The 21,113-nt window shown below is 35.6% G+C and overlaps 1 protein-coding gene across 5 annotated transcripts in view; it reads right to left on the reverse strand.

Moving 5' to 3' along the window:
- Nucleotides 1-21,113, reverse strand: part of LOC113045773 (guanine nucleotide exchange factor VAV3-like) — a 64,095-nt gene that overhangs the window by 20,361 nt on the left and 22,621 nt on the right. For 3 of the 5 annotated variants that reach the window (XM_026206411.1, XM_026206412.1, XM_026206409.1), the window contains exons 11-20: nt 19,092-19,160; nt 16,859-16,945; nt 16,676-16,761; nt 16,461-16,593; nt 13,116-13,225; nt 11,822-11,923; nt 8,238-8,335; nt 6,197-6,219; nt 5,803-5,836; nt 1,582-1,712 (exon numbers count right to left, since the gene is read on the reverse strand). In XM_026206411.1, coding sequence (XP_026062196.1) covers nt 1,582-1,712; nt 5,803-5,836; nt 6,197-6,219; nt 8,238-8,335; nt 11,822-11,923; nt 13,116-13,225; nt 16,461-16,593; nt 16,676-16,761; nt 16,859-16,945; nt 19,092-19,160 — 873 coding nt within the window. The remainder of the gene's footprint in view (nt 1-1,581; nt 1,713-5,802; nt 5,837-6,196; nt 6,220-8,237; nt 8,336-11,821; nt 11,924-13,115; nt 13,226-16,460; nt 16,594-16,675; nt 16,762-16,858; nt 16,946-19,091; nt 19,161-21,113) is intronic. The other 2 variants (XM_026206413.1, XM_026206410.1) reach the window with 1 other exon arrangement.

The following is a 21,113-nucleotide window of genomic DNA, read 5'->3' on the forward strand; positions in this document are numbered from 1 at the left end:
GATTGTGAGTTTGGCTGAAGGTTTGACTGAGGGTGTAATGAGCCTCTTCTCAAACAGCTATACTGCTAAATATATATTTTTCTTTCCTGTCCCCCTTTAAAATCATCTTTAACAAGTATGAAATGAATTTCAGAAAAATGCACCTCTACCCCAAATTAGATTGGAGCCCCAAACTGGAACTCTATTCATGATTTATTTGGTTTAATAATGTTTCGCCGTAGCTTTTGAAAGCCCTTTATATTTGTTACGCCACAGATAAGCGTATGATAAAGATTAAACTTATTACCCTATTAGAGTAAACAGTTGGCAGCCTAAAGGATCAAATTAAATTACAGTGATCGATTGCACTGCTCTGGCAATGGGACAGAGATAATTGTCTTCCAGTAACATGGGAGATGGATGCTTAGTGCGCTGTAATTCCATTCTTTGGTGTCATGGGATCCTGAAGATTTAGTAGCCTTATTAAGAGTTAAGTGTCGTTTCACACAAGATAAAATAAACCAGTGATGTGCATTATCATTCAACAGCAGCGCTTCTCGCTCCCCTCTTTGACCTGCCTGGTGCACGGAGAACCACGGCTGACACGCACGTCTAGCCGCTGCCTGTCTCAGTCTGTTGGCTCTGTGAATCTCTTGGCATCCATTTTTGAGCTGTAGGATTTTTTTCTGCTTCGGTGTGTGCAATCAGGCAGAAATGGCCCAGCATAAAGCATGGGAAATCTCGCTAAGTGTCTATTCCCTGCCGAGCTGTTCGAGACACGTCGGCCAGATTGGAGCAACACCAGGAGGAAGATGAGGTTTTAGTGCCACCATAAACCATACAGAAAAAGAACCACAGCAGCCTGGCACGAGCCAGAAATAAATAACACAGGAACAGTCTGTGACAATAAGCTAGAGACAAAACAGCAATGCCGAAACATGCCTGAACAAAGACTCTGAACTCATTCTGTAAAGACTCTGTAGTTACTACATCTGATGGCTCTTTTAGGTATCAGTTCATATTAAAAAGCAATGTGAAAAAAATTCACGTTTTCAGATATTATTTATAGTTTACATTTTCGTATATTGTACTAAAGTACTAAATACAGATGTGTTTGTATTTACAGTAGAAAATCAGCAAAAAAATGGAAATATAAAAAATACATTACAAGACATTACAAGATATTTCCTACTGACACAATACAGCAAAATATAGAAATAACTATTGTAACTTAGAAAACCATTTTTTAGCTGGAGAAAAATCTAATGTTCTATTAACTTTGGCCACCACTGCATATTTTTTTATCAATTTAATGAATCCTTGCAGAATAACTGTATTCATTTTCAAAATAAAAATATAAAAATTAAATTTAATTAAATCAAAATTCATAATTAACCGTAAATGGGTCGAAAGTCCATTGGCTATGGAAATACTGGCTACTGCATTTATCATTTGGTTGAAATGTCATAAGACATATTTGTAGAAAAGGTTATATGTGCCCTGTTTGCTTTGATATATGTTTTGATCAAGCTTCAGGGTCCCGTGACACCACAGAACACAATTCTACTATTTGGTGTTTAAATACTCAATACTTTATCTGACCTCCCACCAGGAGCTGTGAGGATCGGCACAGATGACCTCTATGACATCACCAATCTGAGCATTCAGCGGCGGTCCACCCGGAGGACTGGGAACCCCAAAATAGTCTCTGATTACCATCATTTTTGGTAAACCTGTAGAAATAAAATGTGACATAAAAGCAATATTGGCACTGTTCCTAAAACATCTTCCTGGTCTTATTTTGCATGTTGCATTTGTGTACATAATTACAAAAAAACAAACAAAAAAGATTTTTCTTAAAATTTTAGCTGACATCACCAACCCTCTCATTTCTCAAACAATTGACTCCATTTTTGGTCCTTAAAAGCCAATTTTCAGTCTTCAATCTTCACAGCAAATAATAAACAATGGAAACAATCAAGTCCAACTCATTGTCTAATTGAATTCATCAGATTACAAGTGTCAAATGGCTTAAGAACAAGTTTACATTGAATACAGTACAATAAAAAAAACTACGTAAAAGTTTACAGGTGATGTGTCTTATGAAGCTGATAGAACAGAGAGCAATTACCGGGTAGGCAAAATAAAGTACTATATATATATATACATATATATATATATAAAGCCAGAAAGCTTAAGCTTATGATACATCAGTTTATAAAATGAACTACACAACTGTTGTTTTTGCTCCACACCAACATTGAGCTGGAGCTCAGTGGGTGGCCCTTCCAACCCAAAACGAATGTCCACTTTTCTCTTTCACAAAGGGCAAATAAAGTGACGCACAGCAGCAATTGTTGTTTCCGCAACCCCATCTACTAAATCAGAGGCAGTGACACTAACCAATGACCGAGAAGGAGATCATCTGAGGCTGTTTCTTACTCTAGAGCCTCGGTGTATGGCAGTTAATAAGGCTGGGGAACAACATAAACTTCCCCTGAAGCCTCTGGACTGAGGCTGGGGGTTTCTCCTAGCATTAAACAGCTCCTTAGTATCCAGTCTATAAACTTGCTGTTTTTAATACTGCCAGGTGCTTGGGTCTTAAAGTAGACAGTAAAAACTGTTGTTTTACATGTATTGGAGAAGTTTATGGAGATCTGTTCCTGTAGACTAAACTGCATCCTCTGTTACTAAACTAAGCTTCTTGCCTTTGTTTTAATAAACTGTACAGTATAAAAGCTAAATACTATGTGATCATTAAGCCTTTCTGACATAATTATTATAGTTAATTTAAATATTACAGTTACAGTGAATTTTACAACCAGGAATTGGTTTTGTGACAGTCAAGGCATGTGGTAGTGACATATATTTTAGTGGCAAATGTATGCATGTATGTGTATATATGTGTAGCCGAAGTCTCTTATGCTTTCCAAGGCTGCATTTATTTGAAACAGTAAAAACTGCAATATTGTACATTATTATTAGAATTTAAAATGATAATTTTATATTTAAGCTAGGCTATATGAGGTCTTCTGAATCGTGAGCAATAATATGGTACAGCACCGAGGAGGAATTTTCCTGCCACTACAGACCATTCAATTGACTCAGCAGCCCTTGCCTTCAGCTAACTTAAAGAATCACACATATTTGACATCTTAGGTGTTTTATGTGGTGTTCACCAGGAGTGTCAAATTTGTGACAAAATTATTAAATCATAACATGCAATTACAGTTTTCTCTAAGCAGATCTATGGAAGAGAAAAGTGTTCCAGATAGTAATCCTGAAACCACTTATCCACCAGAGGAAACTGAGGATGATATTGAAGAGGAAGAAGAGTTGTGTTTTTTAGATAACTTATAACTTGACTTCCTCAGTTTAACAACTACCTGAATCAAGGAAATGTTTAACCTGCTGAAACTGTTGTGAAGATTAGACATCCGGAAGAAAGAATACATTAACAAATCAGACTTTCTCAATACAAGCACTTAATCCACTGCAGTAACTGAGAAGTACAACGAATGGTCCAACTAACACAGCCAAATGTGCCAGAGCTGGGGGTTTTTTATTTTTCTTCAAAACACTACTGTACAGTGAACTGTGTAAGTAATGAAGATAATAAAATTACTTCAACTCTGAGCCTCTATCTCTTCAGTTGTCAGCACACTCCACATAAGCTTATTTAAAACTATCACACTGGTGGTCAAAACTCTCTGTTAAATCAGAAATTTATCATTCAAATTATACAGTAATAAAAAAGGCGAGGTAATTTTGTTCAGTATCTATAATATATTGTTTTGACCACTTCTACTTCCCGTCAACATAAAGACACCCCTGCCAATCTCAACGGCATGTGAAAGTCTCTTCAGCACTCAGGATTGTTTTTAGTCCCAGAAGAGCAAAACCAAACAGCAGCAATTTTGAAAATCAGCACTTGTTTAAGCGGAGCACGAAGTTTCACCATTCTGAAAATAAAATGATGTGGTAGTGTTTTTGGAGGAAAATGAGACACTCTCCTGACTGTTTACAAGTAATTCTTCTGAGAATGACCGAACGCATAACAAGGTCGCTACACTGTTGCCATCTAACTTTACTTTCAAACTACTTTAATCGTTTTCTTACCAGAAACGTAATATTTTTCGAGCTGATTGCTCATTTTGGTTTTGGTTGTACATATGATTGTGACATGGTTCTGAGAATCGTTATGGCTGGTGATAAACAGAATATCCCGTAATGCAATTCAATAGAATTTTTTTTTTTTTTCGGATTATAAGTCGCACCTAAGTATAAGTCGCATCAGTCCAAAAACACATCATGAAGAGTAAAAAAAACATATACAAGTCGCACTGGACTGTAAATCGCATTTATTTAGAACCAAGAACCAAGAGAAAACATTACCGTCTACAGCCGCGAGAGGGAGCTCTATGTTTTCAGTGTAGACTACAGGAGCAGTGAGCAGCATAGAGCGCCCTCTCATGGTTGTAGACGGTAATGTTTTCTCTTGGTTCATTACTCTTGGTTCGCAGGAAAAATCGCTTATATGAATGCTGTCATCGGACCCTGGTGCGCACTGGGCTACTGAACCCGAGACTACCTGGAGAAGGTGGTCTGAGTTCGGTTGCTCCCGAGTTCGCGTGAATGTGCAAGCAACACAGACTCGGGTGCGCACTTGTCCAGGAAGTAAAGTATCCCACGCATGCGTAACACTGTCGATATCATTGTTCCCTCAACACACAAAAGAACATAGGTTGATTCCACACACTCCTAAAAGTCAAAATTAAATTTATTAAAATTAAATAATTAAAATAAATTATGCTGTGCATAATAGCACCAAAATAAAAATAAAATACAACTATGCTCATTCGCGTTGTGTTCTCCGTGCATTTTCCATGTGCGTTTGCGATGATGTAAGGTGACTGCAAACGCACGTGGGTTTGATACAACTATTGAGTGTGAAAGCAGACCAACGCTGCGGGTGGCGCCGGAAACAGTCGCGCTCGGGCTCGGACCGCAGCAAACGGGCCCAGTGTAAAAGCCCTCTTATAGTCCGGAAAATATGGTAAATAATTTCAACAAAATAATTTCAACATATTGGTTGTATGTTGATTTCATAGCTCACACAAAACAATGACAATTTATTTTAATTAAATTGCATTTTAAAATTGGTTATCACTCGTATTGGACTGAAAACAATTTGTTATAAAAAAAAATGATTTAAACACGTGCAGAAAGGAGCTGTGGTACACTGCCAATAGTGTGTATTGGCAAACAATCAATCATTGGGCTTTTTTTTTCCAACACTATACTTTACAGTTTAGATGAATGCACTTTCTTTTAAGTTTCTTGCCATTTTTATAACTATTTAGCCTTTGCTTGTTTCTTTTAAACAGTCCTGCGGTGTGACAAATGAATTTGAAAAAAGTACAAATGATGAATTAATATGAGATCATAAAAGCGAGGAATTAAAATTGCTGTTTATAGTTTCGGATGGAGTTAGTTACACACTCTACAAACATTCCCAGAAGTATTTCAACTATCCAAGTATTACTGCATGATAATGGAGATAACCATCATCCTCATCATCATTCTGATGATACACAGTGTATTGGGAAGGCCACATGGATCTGAATTCAAAGTATTACTCACTGAGCTCCCAGCAATTAGCACCTGATTTAACCTCCTCATATGAACAACAATAAGGCTGATGATGTGGAACAAAAGACTGTGTGTATCACATTAAACAAATAATACATAAGAGAGTCTTAGACCAGTCTTGACAACATCACAGTCTATATACAGGAGCATGCTGGAGAAAAAGACACTTGCCTTGGTCTTCTTGTTTCCTAGGTGTTGTCTTTCTCTGTGAAATAAGAGAAGGGAGAGAATATCATTAACAGATTCCCTGCAATATGAACACACACTGCTATAGTTTTCTGCTTTTTGCAACACTGGTAAAAATATTGTCAAGGTAAATTTACACACTAGCACAAAGAAACAATCTAACATCGATTCTGTTTAAGCCTGCATTCTGTCAGTAGAATGATCATACATTTAAATGAAAATAAAACATACTTCAGGCAGCATTATACAATCATTTTCCTCTTTCTTCCAAATATCCATAAAGGATGATCATTTTATATTGCAGTCTGGAAATAACATCTTTGAAGTGTATTAAATGGACAAACTATTTAGATTTAGATGAATTTGTCAGTGGTTTCACCTGTGGTTTTTGAACAGCAGCACCTAAAAAAATGATGAAAGAGGAAAAGAAAAATTGTAAAGGATCAAAAAGGCTGTACAAGCTCAAATTACAAATCAGTGGCTAAAGTTTAAACAAATCTAGATCTAAAGTTTAGACTATTAATGACCTCTTCAGCAAGTAAATATAGTAGAATTATTTGCTTTATATCTAGAGAGCCATACTACGGAGACATTCACACTGATTTGTGTGTGTTGGGTGCAACAGGGCTAAAGGCACACCTTTAGAAAAAAATGTATATTCACTGTACCTAAATTGTATAAATGCTGAAAATATATATGTTTGTATTGAACATTAATGGAGCAACAGATTTTGTCAAAATAAACAATTCAAGTTGTTCATGAATGTACCCGCACACGGGGCAAAAGGCACAGTATCGATACAAATACCTCAGCTAAAATAATATTTTTATTTGTTTGTTTGTTTGTTTGTTTTTTAAATAATGTCTAAGTTAATACTTGTTAAAAAAAATCACTTTAGCAAGGTTTGTACTATTTTCTGCTTATTTTGAAAAATAGCTAAAATAATAAATTTTTGTTCAATAAATATACTGTCACTGAAATATGTTAATAGAAAAAAATATATATTTTAAAATACAGAAACAAAATCATTTTAATAAGTAAAGATCCCATAATATATATTTACAATAGTAATAACAAATTATATTTTATTATATGATATGATTAAAGGGTTAGTTCACCCCAAAATTATTCATACGAATTCTTTCATACGAATCCAGTCGGAGTTATATTAAAATTGTCTTTGATCTTTAAAGCTGTTTAATGCCACTCAGCGGGTGTTGCAGTCCTCCTGTAGCAGATCGATGCATTTTTGTAAGAAAAATACCCATATTCAAAACGTAGTAATCACTTTAATGTAGCTTGCAATAATCACTTCAATGTAGATTTCTTTGATCCTGTTAATGAGACTTAACTCACTGGCGCATGCACAATTTTGACCTCATACGTCATTCGCCCAGAGCTGCTTCCATTAACAACTGTTTGTGCAAGCATTGATTCGCTACAGGAGGCCTTTGTTCACCCCCCGGAGCTGTGTGAGACACTTCTTTTATGGATGGGAACTTTTAATTGAACTTCTTTTGGACTGATGCATGCAACACCCACTGAGTGGCATTAAACAGCTTGAAAGATAAAAGACAATTTTTAATATAACTCTGACTGGATTCATCTGAAAGTAATATTTTTGGGTGAACCAACCCTTTAATATCATGTTTTTTTTTTTTTTTTATGGTTTCATTCTAAATATGGTAATTATCTCTAATATGGACACCCAACATAATATATGATATCTACCATCTGAATCGAACCATATCATATCAACAAATGAAAAAGTCAGCTATCTTTTAATTATCATGTTAATTACTTTGCCTTTAGCCCCAACCCCAAATACCTTACTTTTACATATTCTTTCGTTTTTTATCTTAAGCAAAACTGAAAATTGTTAAGAAGACATTTAGCGATTCTAATATGCTACTTAAACCTACAACATGTTAAAAACATAAAATATTAGATCAAGTAAGCACAAAATAAAGTTTGCAGTGTTGTGCACCATCGCGTCAAGGATCAGACAAATATGCAAGTTCATCTTGTAAATCTGATGTTTTAGAAAATGCTACATCACTTTTTGTGCCATCTAGTGGTTTAGATGAAAATAATATCAAAGGCACCTTTTACTCCAGGTCACCTTTAGCCCCATTGTACCCTATATATATATATATATATATATATATATATATATATATATATATATATATATAGCTTTTATTCATATAGGTAAGGTATATTCAAGCTCTGTTACCTTCAAACTGTGGTATGACAGTTACATTACAACACTCACTGAAATATTTATGGTATGTCTCAAAACTCATGAATCTCTGACATGAAAGAGAATCTGAAATTATCTGGGTATAAATTCCAGGAATACATATAAATCATTGAGCAATGAAATGCCAACTTGGTTAATGCAGAGGCTCTTTACTGACCATTACCTGCCCTTCCACAGGCTCCTAGTTTTCCAAGACAACCCTTATGAGCCCCGTTTCCGCATTTAGGACAAAGGTAGCCTTGATTAAAAATTCCCCTGAAGAGCAGAAGGACCATGGGGTCAGCGCTGGCTTCATTCAGTTATATAAAGCATAAATATAACATAAATGGCTATTACAGACCTTGTGAAATACAAAGTTTTCTGGCTTTCAGTTTATGTAATTTAGCTTAAAAGGCATAGTTCACACAAAAATGACAATTCAGACATCTTTACAGGTTACTCATCATCATGTTTTTCCAACTTCATAAAACTTTTGTTAAACTTTCGAAACAAAAAACCAATAAAACCTAGAAGATTTCCCCGCCCCCCTCCATGGAAAGTTAATGTCAACAAAAGTAATGACTCACATTTAACCCAAGTCTTCTGAAAAGACATGACCACACTGTATGATGAACAGATTAAATTAAGGATTTTATTAACATATAAACACTGATCAATGCACATACATGGAGTTTTAAGGGTGGACGATAATGGTAGACACCATTAACTGGTAGAAATTTTAGACTATCGTCTCTATTGCAGTTACACGCTTACATGACGTTGCTGTGCTATGTGGTCACAAAAACATTTGCATGTGATTTTAAAGCATTGCGGTTTAAAAACATATGAGAACAAATCAGAGAGGCATGCACGCACGTTAATACAGTTCTCATTAAGCGTGGGGGAGTTGAACATTATTAACTGCTTTATAGGCCAAGAACTGTTTAATACACACGCTTATATGTGTCAAAATGCCAGTCCTTACAAGTATCCTTGTAAACACAGTAATTTATGTCTTAAGTGGAAGCAAAGAGATGAAAAAGAAAACGTGTAACAGTAGGCTATATTAAATCCGGGCAGCTCTAAAAGTGACAGCAAAGTCACTTTTGTAACTTTAATAAGAAGAAATAAATTTAATTTGCACAATGAAGAATACGCACTGTTTTTGTACATTTGATTACTTTAATTAAACAATGTATGTAGCCAGGGTCATTGCTAGTTGAGTGAAAAGTGGTGGCGATAATTCAGCACCCACATGCTGTGTTCTGTGCGCATCTCACAGCACGTGAACACCAAATTGAGTTTTGCCTCTTCTTGCTCTTGAACCAATAAATACATACAAAATTATGTTGGCATACCCGTCTTGGCGAGTATCCTCGAAAAACAGTCGGTTATGTCTCAAGTCAACGTAAACAGGTGAGTAAGAAATCAGATGTGTATCATAATATTTGATATATTGTCTCTTAAAGTGACCATGCCTAATTTACTAGCTGCAGTCAAAAAATAATGACTTTATTTAAAAATTCCTTTGTCAACGGTCCCCACAGAAGAGCGCACGCAGCACAGTGATATGGAGTGACACAGAGGCGACCGTTGACAAAGGAATTATTGAATAAAGTCATTATTTTTGTTTTCTTTGCTTACAAAAAGTGTGCCAATCGCTTCATATAACCCAGATTGCACGTCTGATGGCACATGGATTTATCTGATGCCATCTTTTCATACCTTTTATGGTGCTTGACACTGTTATTTACTTGCCAGTCTATGGGACAGTCTCAAGCCTCCAGGTTTTCATCCAAAATATCTTAAATTGTGTTCCTAAGATGAACTGAGCTTTAACGAGTTTGGAATGACATGGGGGTAAGTGATTAATGACAACCTTTTTAAGTTTGGGTTGGAGTAACCCTAAAAAGTTTTAAGCCATGTATTACCATGAATTAGGCTATTAGTACAACTACTATTACTATTATATCTTGTACTCTGCAATAAACATTTACTCAAACTTACTTATGAGATGAAGGGAAAAAATTGGCCAAACATATTGCCAAATGATGCCAAAAATCAGCATCATATATTATCTGCCCTGAGTTTCTAAATATTGGCATCGACCAGAGAAATACCCATTTTGGTCGACCTCTATTGCTGACACTTAAAATACTTTTTTTGCCACTTTTGCACTTGTTATTAATGTATATTGAATGCAAAAAAAAAATTTCACAAATTTGTGTTGATTTGTTATGCATGTTTATTAAAAACATGTTTTGGTTGCAATTGGTTAATAACCAATTGTTACGGACCTTTGACACTGATGAAAATTCAGATTTGGACCTTTGAATGTAGACTTTGAGAACCCCTGCTTTAGAGGGTCACCTATGAGCACACCGCTCCCTCCTGAACATAAGAATTTTCCCCTTCAACCTCCCTAGAGCTCTGTGAGACAGCAATATCAGCTTGTTAGGCCCTTTTCTGCCTCCCTGACAGGCTGCTCCAGTGGTTGAGCTTGTAGTGCTCCCCTCACACTAGAGAGTTATCTATGAGTACACTGTTTCCAAATCAAGCATCTGTGTCCCCCCTCATTCTGAGAGTTGGGTGCTTCACCCCTTTAATGTATGGGTATAATTCTATGGAGCCTATCCAGTGATTACTATGGTTTAGTTGGTGATACTCCCCTCAATTGGAGGGTATATCCGTGAGCTCACCATTTCCAGTCCACATGCACTCTGAGTACGCAGGCATTCCGCTGCACTAAGTAACTTCTACCTTAAGCATGTCACAGTCATTGTTAGGCCTTGGTAACCCCTTGGCAACAGTGATTCTAAAATCCAAGTTAAGTGCACACACTGAGCTTCTGTGCACTTTCTAAAATCCACATTGTTGCAAGTGTGCACGCCAGGCATCTTGTGCACTTTCTAAAATTGTTTATGGTAAGGGTTACGTGCTACCAGCTTTGAACACTTTTTCTGAGTTGGCTAAGGCCCCGGCTCTCAGCTTGGGATCCACTCTACTGATGTATCCTTGGTGATACCTTTCTTAAGCAGGGTATTTGCTACCAAGGATCTTTTGTGTCAGTTCCTTTGAGCAAGCTCTTGAGAGAGCTGGTGGTAACCCCTGGGTGATAGGCCAGGATCTAGTTATATGGCCCCTAGACGCTTGGCCATATCCCTTAAAATTAATCTCTTTGTTTCTGATACCAAGTCTACGAGCTCTGCCCTAGGTTCAGGCTTCCTCAAGCCCGGCCCTTAACAGGTAAGTTCTTTGGGTACACAGCTCAGGCCTTTGGCCAAAGGAGATTGTGTCATTGACAGCCGTCAATGCGTCATAGAGGCTAATCCCAAAACCTTGGTAGAGTTGGTACTTAGTGCTTGTCTTGGTGTTTGGCATGCACGCTCGTCAGCATGGCAGCAGGGGTATACCATTCCCCATAGCGACCACTAGAGGATGCAGTTCGATGTTCCCTCAGAAGGGAACGTCTCAAGTTACATATGTAACCCTGGTTTCCTTAGTAGGGAACGAGACACTGTGTCCTCTAGCATCACAGAGTAGCAACATAGAGTAGAATATTCCAAAAGCTGTCGTTTTGGCTGATCGCCTTCAATATAAGCTGTTTTTAGACTAAAAACAAAGTTTTGAGTTCTAAAACTTGTATGATGTTTTTATATTGTAAAATTACTTCTGATCTGTCAAAAGATCAATGGAATTTTGGTTTCTTAGTTCATGACCCCTTTAACTTATTTCAGCACACAAAATGCAAAGTCAGCTCACCTGAGAAGCATATGACAAGAGCTGCAGCTGGTGGCCCTCTCGAAAGTGTGCATCCTGAAGTTGTGAGAGTTAAATGTGGCATTCTCAGGTCGAATATTAGATCTGAAATGGAAAATCAGAAATACGGTAAAGCAATGTTGCAAACTTGGCTGATTGGAAAAATAAGCATGCTGTGTGCATGCGGCAGATGTAATTTGTTGTTTGAATGCACCCTTCAGATCATCACGCAGTCAACCACATGCATACGTGCATGTACAGGGACAATTTTTTAAAGGCTGACATATATATCAAGCGAGAGAGGAGACCTCATTACAGACTCTCGGCACAAGGGATGGCATATCCTCTTTAACCTACACAATTTCTAAATCAGAACTCTTTTTAGTTTTCCTCTCCGTCTCTCTTTTCATTTCTTCCACATTAAATACATTGTGCTATCAAATCTCAACATCTCAGGCACAGGATGTCACAATGTACTAGAACAAAGTAAGATGCTTGACATCAAATGATGAAGATGCTTAACATAAAAATGCCTTGAATGCCTTATTGAAAGTAAGATCCTCTTTCTTTACTTAAAAAAGTAGATTCATATTGTCATGTGCACTACTCTGAAATTGCATTGACCAAAGTTCCAGGGAGCATTTGAATGCAGTGTGACAGGTCACCTCAGATTCATTTCATTTAAAATGTATATTTTTGTCATTTACTCACCCTCATAAAAGTGGTCCATTATGACATATTGTAAACCAGAACAGATCAGAATACATGTGGGGAAATTTAGCATTACATAACTTGCTCAGCAGTGGATTAACTGCAGTGAATGGGTGCCATCAAAATGAGAGTTCAAATGGATGATAAAAAAAAAAATTATAAAAAAGAATTAATTGACAAGTAATTGACACAACTTCAGTCCATCAGTTAACATCTTGCGAAGTGAAAAACTGCATTTGTAAGAAATTGTATTGGACTTTCATGTTAAAGTTGTGTTTCAGTTTTGGTGTCTGGTCTTTGTCCCTTTGTAGTCTTTTTGTTGACTTGTTCCCTTGATTGTCTTCCCCTGTGAGTATATAAACCCCAGTTAACTAACCATGCCACTTTATGTCATTGTTAGTTTAGTTCAATAAAGTACCCCTTGCATTTAGATCCTGCTTTCCTGGGATTCTGAGTTTGTCAAACGTCACAGAACAGTACCAAATATACAGCACTGAATTTAAAATTTACACATTTATACCTTCTGTGTTTTTTTAAACAAAAAAAGTTCAGGTTTGGGAATTGTGATTTGGGGTTTGAAACTCACATGGCCATCTCAAACTGGTCCAGCCATTTCTTCTTCAGCTCTTTTGTCTTGAACAGGAACTCAAACCCATTCTGCCCCTGTTGTTGAGTGAGGTAGAACCCATGGCACCACTGCCAGAGGACAAGACAAATAGAAAAATAGCTGCTTCAAAATAAAAATGTGACTTACATGTAAAGATCTAGTTTTTCAATATGGATATACCTCAAAAAAAAAAAAAATTATATATATATATATATATATATATATATATATATATATATATATATATATATATATATATATATATATATATATATATATATATAAAAATAATAATAACAACATGCATTTGCTGTATTAGAATATTAAGGGGTTATGGAGTTTGGCTAAAAGTTGTGATGGGTGATGGCAGTGAGGGTTGGTGGGTGAGGGAAAATGGGGCTCATTTTATTTTACACAGCAATAGACAGCCAGAGGCAACCTTGGGGGAGTGGACACATTCATCACGAACTAGTGTGTGTGTGTGTGTGTGTGTGTGTGTGTGTGTGCGCGCGCGTGTGTGTGTGTGTGTGTGTGTGTGTGTGTGTGTGTGTGTGTGAATGTGTTTTCATGTGTAAGTTTGTGTGGTGTAGCATTTATGCACACTACTGAGGGTTATGTTGCAGCATCCCACCCTAGCCGCTAACCAGTCCAGTGTGTTATTGTTAACTAAAGCTAAAACTATAAACCATTTATTTTTCTGCAATTGCAAATAAATTAAAATATTAGATTAAAAACTTAAAATTAAGTGTTTTCAAGCACCTAGATGAAATAAGTCATATGATTGAACACAAAAATTTATACAACTGCTATACAAATAAATTGAACCTAAAGAGAAATATTTTAAAAAGTAATAAAAATGACGAAAACATACGAGTTATTTAAACTTGAACTAAAATGTATTGAAAAAAACTGTTTAAGCTAATTCAAAATATGAATAAATACTCATCTTTCAGTTAATCTGTGAAAAAAACATCAGCCAATTTATAATTGTAATTTTTTTAATAAAATCCACACAAGATTTCTGGTTAAAGTCACTGCAGTCAATGAAACTGCACACCAGGTTTTTTTTCTTTTTTAAAGTTCAAGCCCTAGTATGTTTGCAATATAAACAAGCAAACCAAAGATTGTGGCATCAGTAACTTTTCTTTCCTCTAAAACTACAGTTGTGAACAGTATGTAATATTTATGAAAGTTATCAATGACGGTTGTTGTGAAGTTTTACTGTATTTTTATATAGTATCTCCATGTGCATGTGTTTTGCAGACAGTCTGCAGTTGTGTACAGGTCTTGTCAAAGATGTAAAGGAATAAGATCCTTCAGTGTATAAAGTATGTGTATGTGTCCTGAGGAGGGGCAGAAAGGCACTTCAAACAGAAAAGCCAGCGGGGCTTTGCCTGCCCAAGGTCTCCTTGAGACAGATTTCACCAGACCATCTGTTCAGAAGAAACCTTCCTTTTGGTGAAAGGCATAAAAGAGAAAAAAATATCAAAAGTTTAAAGACATATCTACATTATTTTTACATCTGTATCACTATTGCCAAGCCCCAAAAGAACATCAGAAACTAAAAGTAACCTGAGGTTGAGCTGTCCACCTTTACAAACTGAAAAAAACCCATCGATCGGAGTACACAGCTCTGCAACCTCTATACAGACTACACTTACTAAGGCCACTTCTGATTCACATGACATGGAAAACTCTGCACAATGAACACAGGCTTTAGACTGTTTATCATCAAAAGCAACCAAGTCTTTCCACAGCTGTTGGTTCAGCATGCAGAATTTGACTTGACATGCTGCAGCAATCCGTCACCATCCATCAACCCTCATAAAGAGCAGTAACATCTGTCTAGCACAGACTGCGATGTGCTCCTCAGCCTGATCTTAGTTACATTCACCATTACAGTCCAAGGGACAGGCTGTTTTTTTTTTTTTTTTCTTTATGGCCTGGCTGTTAAAATCTCAGGTTGATGAATGACAAGTGACTCATGTGTTGACTCACAGTTCACACACTCATGCATATATGTGTGTGCGTGTGTGTGTGTGTGTGTCTGCGCGCATGTGTGTGTGTGACCCTGGACCACGAAGCCAATCTTAAGTGCCAATTTTTGAAACTGAGATTTATACATCATCTGAAAGCAAAATAAATATGCTTTTAGGATCGGACAATATTTGGCTGAGATACAACTATTTGAAAATCTGGAATCTGAGGGTGCAAAAAATCTAAATCCTGAGAAAATCACCTTTAAAATTGTCCAAATTAATTATTAGCAATGCATATTATTAATCCAAAATTAAGTTTTGATATATTTATGGTAGGAAATGTACAAAATATCTTCATGGAACATGATCTGTACTTAATATCCTAATGATTTTTTGCATAAAAGAAAAATCTATAATTTTGACCCATACAGTACAATCTTTTTTTGGCTATTGCTAAAAATATACCCTGGCGACTTAAGACTGTTTTTGTGGTCCAGGGTCACATATCTATATATAAAATTAAGTACATGCTATGCAAAATTTTATGATTATATTATTTATTACATTTTAAATATATTTAAAATTAAATAAGAAAATGTATATGGAGAGCAAAGACCGCAACAAAAGGGCATTGCATGATTGCTCATCTCAGGAGACAACGCTTACAAAATCTTTTTTAATAAGCCTATTTAAATGGAGAAATGCATTAATCCAGCTCAGCTGCTATCTATATCTGTTGACTTAAAAATAGAGGGAAAAAAAAGATTACATTGTAAATGAAAAGCTGCAATGAGAAGCAGTAGTACCTGAAAGTTGTTCAAACATTTGTTTGTTGTTGTTTTCTTTTTTTTTAGCATTATTTACTTGATCCAAGAACATTTTAACACATGTATTTGATCAGAAATGACAAAGACCTCAACCTTTCCTATGTTCTGCATGTGAACATTTTACTGACTTGAGCGGTTTTAAAGAGCTTACAACAGCACAACTAATTTACATAAAAATGCACTTTGGTAAGTCACACTGCCCTTAAAATGGTTTGGATATTACTGGAATATCCTACGGCAAACTAAAGGACATAAACATTTAACAGAGTGGGAAAAAATCAGCAAGACTTTATTCTATGACACTCTAACAGCTCAAAGGAGATCTAAAGGAGAGTTACTGGAGCCATCTGTGGAGAAGGCAAGTATCAGAGGGATTTCTATTCTACAGAACACTTGAATTGTGCTGGTCCGATCCCTATAAAACCCTTCAGAATGGAACAATGTGATGAATAGCAGATGCTGGGATCATGAGAAAAATATGACGGTTTGATGTCTGGGTGCAGTTGTCTGAGCCTGACCTTTCTGCAGTCCTTATCAGTAGTGGGGTTATTGGTGATCTTGAAATGGTTGAGGTCGATTACTTCCTTCATCTCATAGTTGTCCCCGCGCCTCTTGCAGACAATTACAGCGACGTCGAACAAAAAAATATGTCTGCAAAATTCACGCATCATGACATGACATGAAAGTAAAAACAAGAGTGAATTGCAGTAAAGGTTTTTGCCTTAAGCCTCACCTGTCCTGTCTGCGCTTGTCCACTTTTGACACCAAACGGACTTCACCGTCCCCCTTCGGTCTTCCATAAGAAAGTAAGGACTGGTTCTGTGAAGGGACATTCATGGACAGACAGGAAAACAATGACGACATGAGTAAACTACGCTTTTCAAAGCAGAGGTCATGTTTATTATGTACAACTTACCAAATTATCAATGGATCTCTGATACTGATCAATCTCCCTCAGAGTCTCAACGTCTCTTTTCACCTCATTTACATACTGGCCTAAGTCCTGTTTAAATGAACGAAAAGAAAACTGACCTTGATTTATGCACATATCATATATATACAAATTTAGGGAGGGGGGGTAGCCATTACTCTTCATTGTCACAAGATCTTTTAGAAATAATTCTGATATGCTGATTTGCTGCTCAATAAACATTTTTTTTGTTTAACATAATTTCCATGAGAACAATTCTTAATGCTTAAGGAATACAGATATAATGATATTTTAGGGAATTGTGTTTCTAATTTTATAGCAACAGTTTAGACAGGACCCTTTTCTATTCGAACAAGACAATGCTTCTGTGTATAAGACAAGGTTCAGAAAGAAATGATTGATTGATTCAGTGTGGAAGAACTTGATTGGTCTGCATAAAGCAAGTCTTGTAGTTGAACACCTCTGGTGTGACTTTAAATGTTATGGAAGTGCCTGGAAGTGAAGGGGGTGTCCCAATATTTTTGGCAACATAGTGTATTTTGGTGCAAACCATGATATTTAATGAATAGAAAATTCAAAAGAACAGCATTTATAGAACATTATAAATGTTTTTATAGCCATTTCTGAATCATTTTAATGCATCCATACTAAATAAAAAGAAAACTATTTAGCATGGAGGAATTAACTTTATCAAAAGTAATATATATGTGTGTGTGTGTGTTTGTGAAATAATTCAATTTCTGCACTATTTATCTGTTACTAATCAGATTAGTATTTTTTTTTTATAAAATACAAGTTAATACTTGTTCAAAACAATCACTTTAGCAAAGTTTGCACTATTTCCTGCTTATTTTGAAAAATAAAATAATACATTTTAGTTCAATAATGTCATTAAAATGTTAATTATATATATATATATATATATATATATATATATATATATATATATATATATATATATATATATATATATATATATAATTTTTTTATACAAAAACTAAATCATTTAAAAAAAATAAAGATTCCGAAACCATTAAAGGAGATCCCATAATAATTGAATATAGATTTACAGAAGTAACAACATGATATTTTATTATATGATATAATTAATATCTTTCATGGAAATTTACACCCAAAATAATATGTGAAGGTTACCATCTAAATATATCTATTAATTTTAGCGATTTTCATTTGCTGCTTAAATCTACAATTTAAAAAAAAAAAAACATAAAATATTAGATCAAGTAAACACAGAATCAGTCGATCTCGTCAAGGATCAGCCAAATTTGCAGGGGCATCTTGAAAAGAGGATGTTTTGAAAAATGCTACGCCACATTTTTGTGCCATCTAGTGGTTTAGATGAAAATATATCAAATCATAAATATCACGTTTTAAATGAAAAAAATATATCCAATATTTATCTCTAAATCAGGACATTATCTCATTTCATCAGCGAGTACAAACATCTCCAAATACTGAAAGAGGTCTTTCAAAGGACCCCACTTGGATGACGTGGATCTCGGCTGATTTCCATTTTTAAAAGGCAGCCTCTGCTCAAACTCTCACTTGCGAGTCTCGATTAAACACACCATTTTACAGGCAGGCAGGTAGATGAGCTCAGTCCCTGTCTGAGCAACTCTCACAGCTCCCATCCAGCTAAACCAATCACCACTCAAATGATAATTCCAGCAAATTAAATCATCGCAGGCCTCTGTTCCATTACGGCGTCTCACATAGCCATTAATCTGCTTTCCACCTACTCTGCCAGTGAGACTGAAACGAGCTGTTGACATCACTTCACATACTAGAATCTCATCAATATTAAAGAAAACATTACCAAGCAGGCTACACGCAGGAATGATCTTATACTGATGGAAAAGCTAAAGAGAAATCATGGCTGGTAATGATGAAAGTTTTGTGGCTTTTAGCCTATATGTGTCTTCTTAAAATCTACATACAACTTGCAACCAGTTAGCAAGTAGCCATCCGTGGTTCATGAATGCGACAAAATGAAAGTGTATTGGCAAGTTTAAAAGGGAAAAGCTCTGCCAAACATTCAGGTTCAGTAGGAAATACATTAAATTGGACTTGTAAAGACATTTAATGTGTTTTTTGAGCCTTTAATAATCTATTTAATAATTTTATAATGTCTCAAAATCTTTAAATCTGTATTTTCTGAAAGATTTTGCTGTAGATTCCATAAGAAATGTATACTTACTCTCATGGCATCAAGGGCTAATCGCAGGTTGCTCTTTTCTGTGTTGTCATTAGTATATTTCACCAATTCCTATATTAAAAAAATGAGAGAAAAATTAGTTGAATTCACTTTTTTAAGATGAGCATGTTTTTTTTTTATATATATATATATATATACTTTTTGGAGTCATGATGTTGTGATAATACTGTCCAGATATCACAAATAATAATAATAATAATATATATATATATATATTAACAGTGAAATTCTTGAAATGAAAGAAGCAGTTTGGCATAGTATTTTAATATTTCTTATAAGAAATCCATTAAACAATGAATTAGAAACAGACCTACGCACATGACGCCAGGAAAAAAAGAGATATCACACATTTTATTAATTCTCTCCATCATTTTGGGTAAATCATGGCCATGCTGTACTAATAAGGTCCCTCATTTTGGTTTAGTTTGTGGCCACAATATCTTGTTCTCATGTGTGTGGCTCTGTACAAAAGTGCTTATTGATTTTTAAAATAAATGGAACAAATTAAATATTTTTGTATAAATGTAAAAACGTTTTTGAAAACTATTTAAAGCATATCTCTAAGAATTTTATGTATATTTTAAACAAGAAATTTTCTGTAACTTTCCTTTTGTTTTTTTTATCATAAACACATTTTTCTTTGGAAAAAAATAGTTCATCCCCTGTTCTGTCATGGAATGAAGACACAACATCATCACGAAAAACTCTGAAGAGTTAAGACTAGACTGCTTCACTAAAAACGTCTGAAAAACCCCAGGACAGAAAGTGACCACGGTGCCAAGTTTCCAATGAGCACGCCAGGTCAGTTTTGAGGGAATGCCAGACAATTTGATTTGAACCAGATTTATTCCACGATATGGAGAAGAACGTCGACAGAACCTTTCGAGATCCACACTATAACGTAACTAATTAACTTGATAAACAAATCTGGCCTTTGGATTTGTGCGCAAACAGCCTAGTGAGCACACAGACACGCTGGGAGAGAAATGGTGTTGTTCCAAGTGTGAAATCTGTGCAGCTCATCAGAAACATGCATTTGTTTTCAGAGAGCAATCGAATTCTTCTGGCGAGAGACAAACAGCCCAATCGCAGCGAGTAAACAAGGTGATTAGAAAGTTCAGCACTCTTTCCAGATTTACATTCTGACCCAGACCGCTGCTGTGACTTTGATGGAAGCTCAAGTGTGTGTGTTTGGGAATGTGTGTGTGAGGACGTGCACCTAGCCTTTCATAACTTCCTAGACTGGTGATTTGTATTCGATTTTTTATTTTATTTTATTTTTATTTTATTTTTTCAAATTATGAAATCTGATTCTTTTGTGCCGACTGTGTACATTTTTGTTACTTAATAAAAAATACAATTAACGGAAATAAAATACAATTAAATAAAAACCATACAGACATGTATTTAAAACAAATTAACAATTTAAAAAATGTGAAGAAAAATATTTTGAATTGGTATTGTGGGGTATCATACTAAAATAATTTAGTATCACAGTGATGAGAAAATAAATCTGTATCAGATATGAAACAACATATTTATGTAGTTAATACTGGGTTTGTAAAAATTAGATGTCAGGTGATTTGGAGGCTCTATTATATAAAAAAAATAGGATATTAAAAAGTATGTTTGCGTCATTCCAGATGAAGTGGACACAATGTGCTTGAGAACAGGACTGCATGGGGCAGAGTGTTAGATACACTGCCACCTGTCCCTGCTTTTGTTTGTGTGTGTGTGTGTGTGTGTGTGTGTCAGGTTGGCAGGTGTGTGACGACACACGTCTCTAACACTTGTTCACTCACTTCTGTTCTTATGCCATCTCTGTCCTGTGGTGAAGGACCTCTCTTGTACAAAACCTTAGCATGGATTAATGTAGTAACTGTGATGATTATAGTATTTACACACAGGTATGCCGTCTCCACATTTAACATAATAAATGCCATTTGGCTTATTAGGAAACATGGTATTTATTGTAAATTAACAGTAAATTCATCTAGAAAGACA

The sequence above is a fragment of the Carassius auratus genome, chromosome 27 (assembly GCF_003368295.1).
Source record: "Carassius auratus strain Wakin chromosome 27, ASM336829v1, whole genome shotgun sequence".
NCBI classification, from domain to species: Eukaryota; Metazoa; Chordata; class Actinopteri; order Cypriniformes; family Cyprinidae; genus Carassius; species Carassius auratus.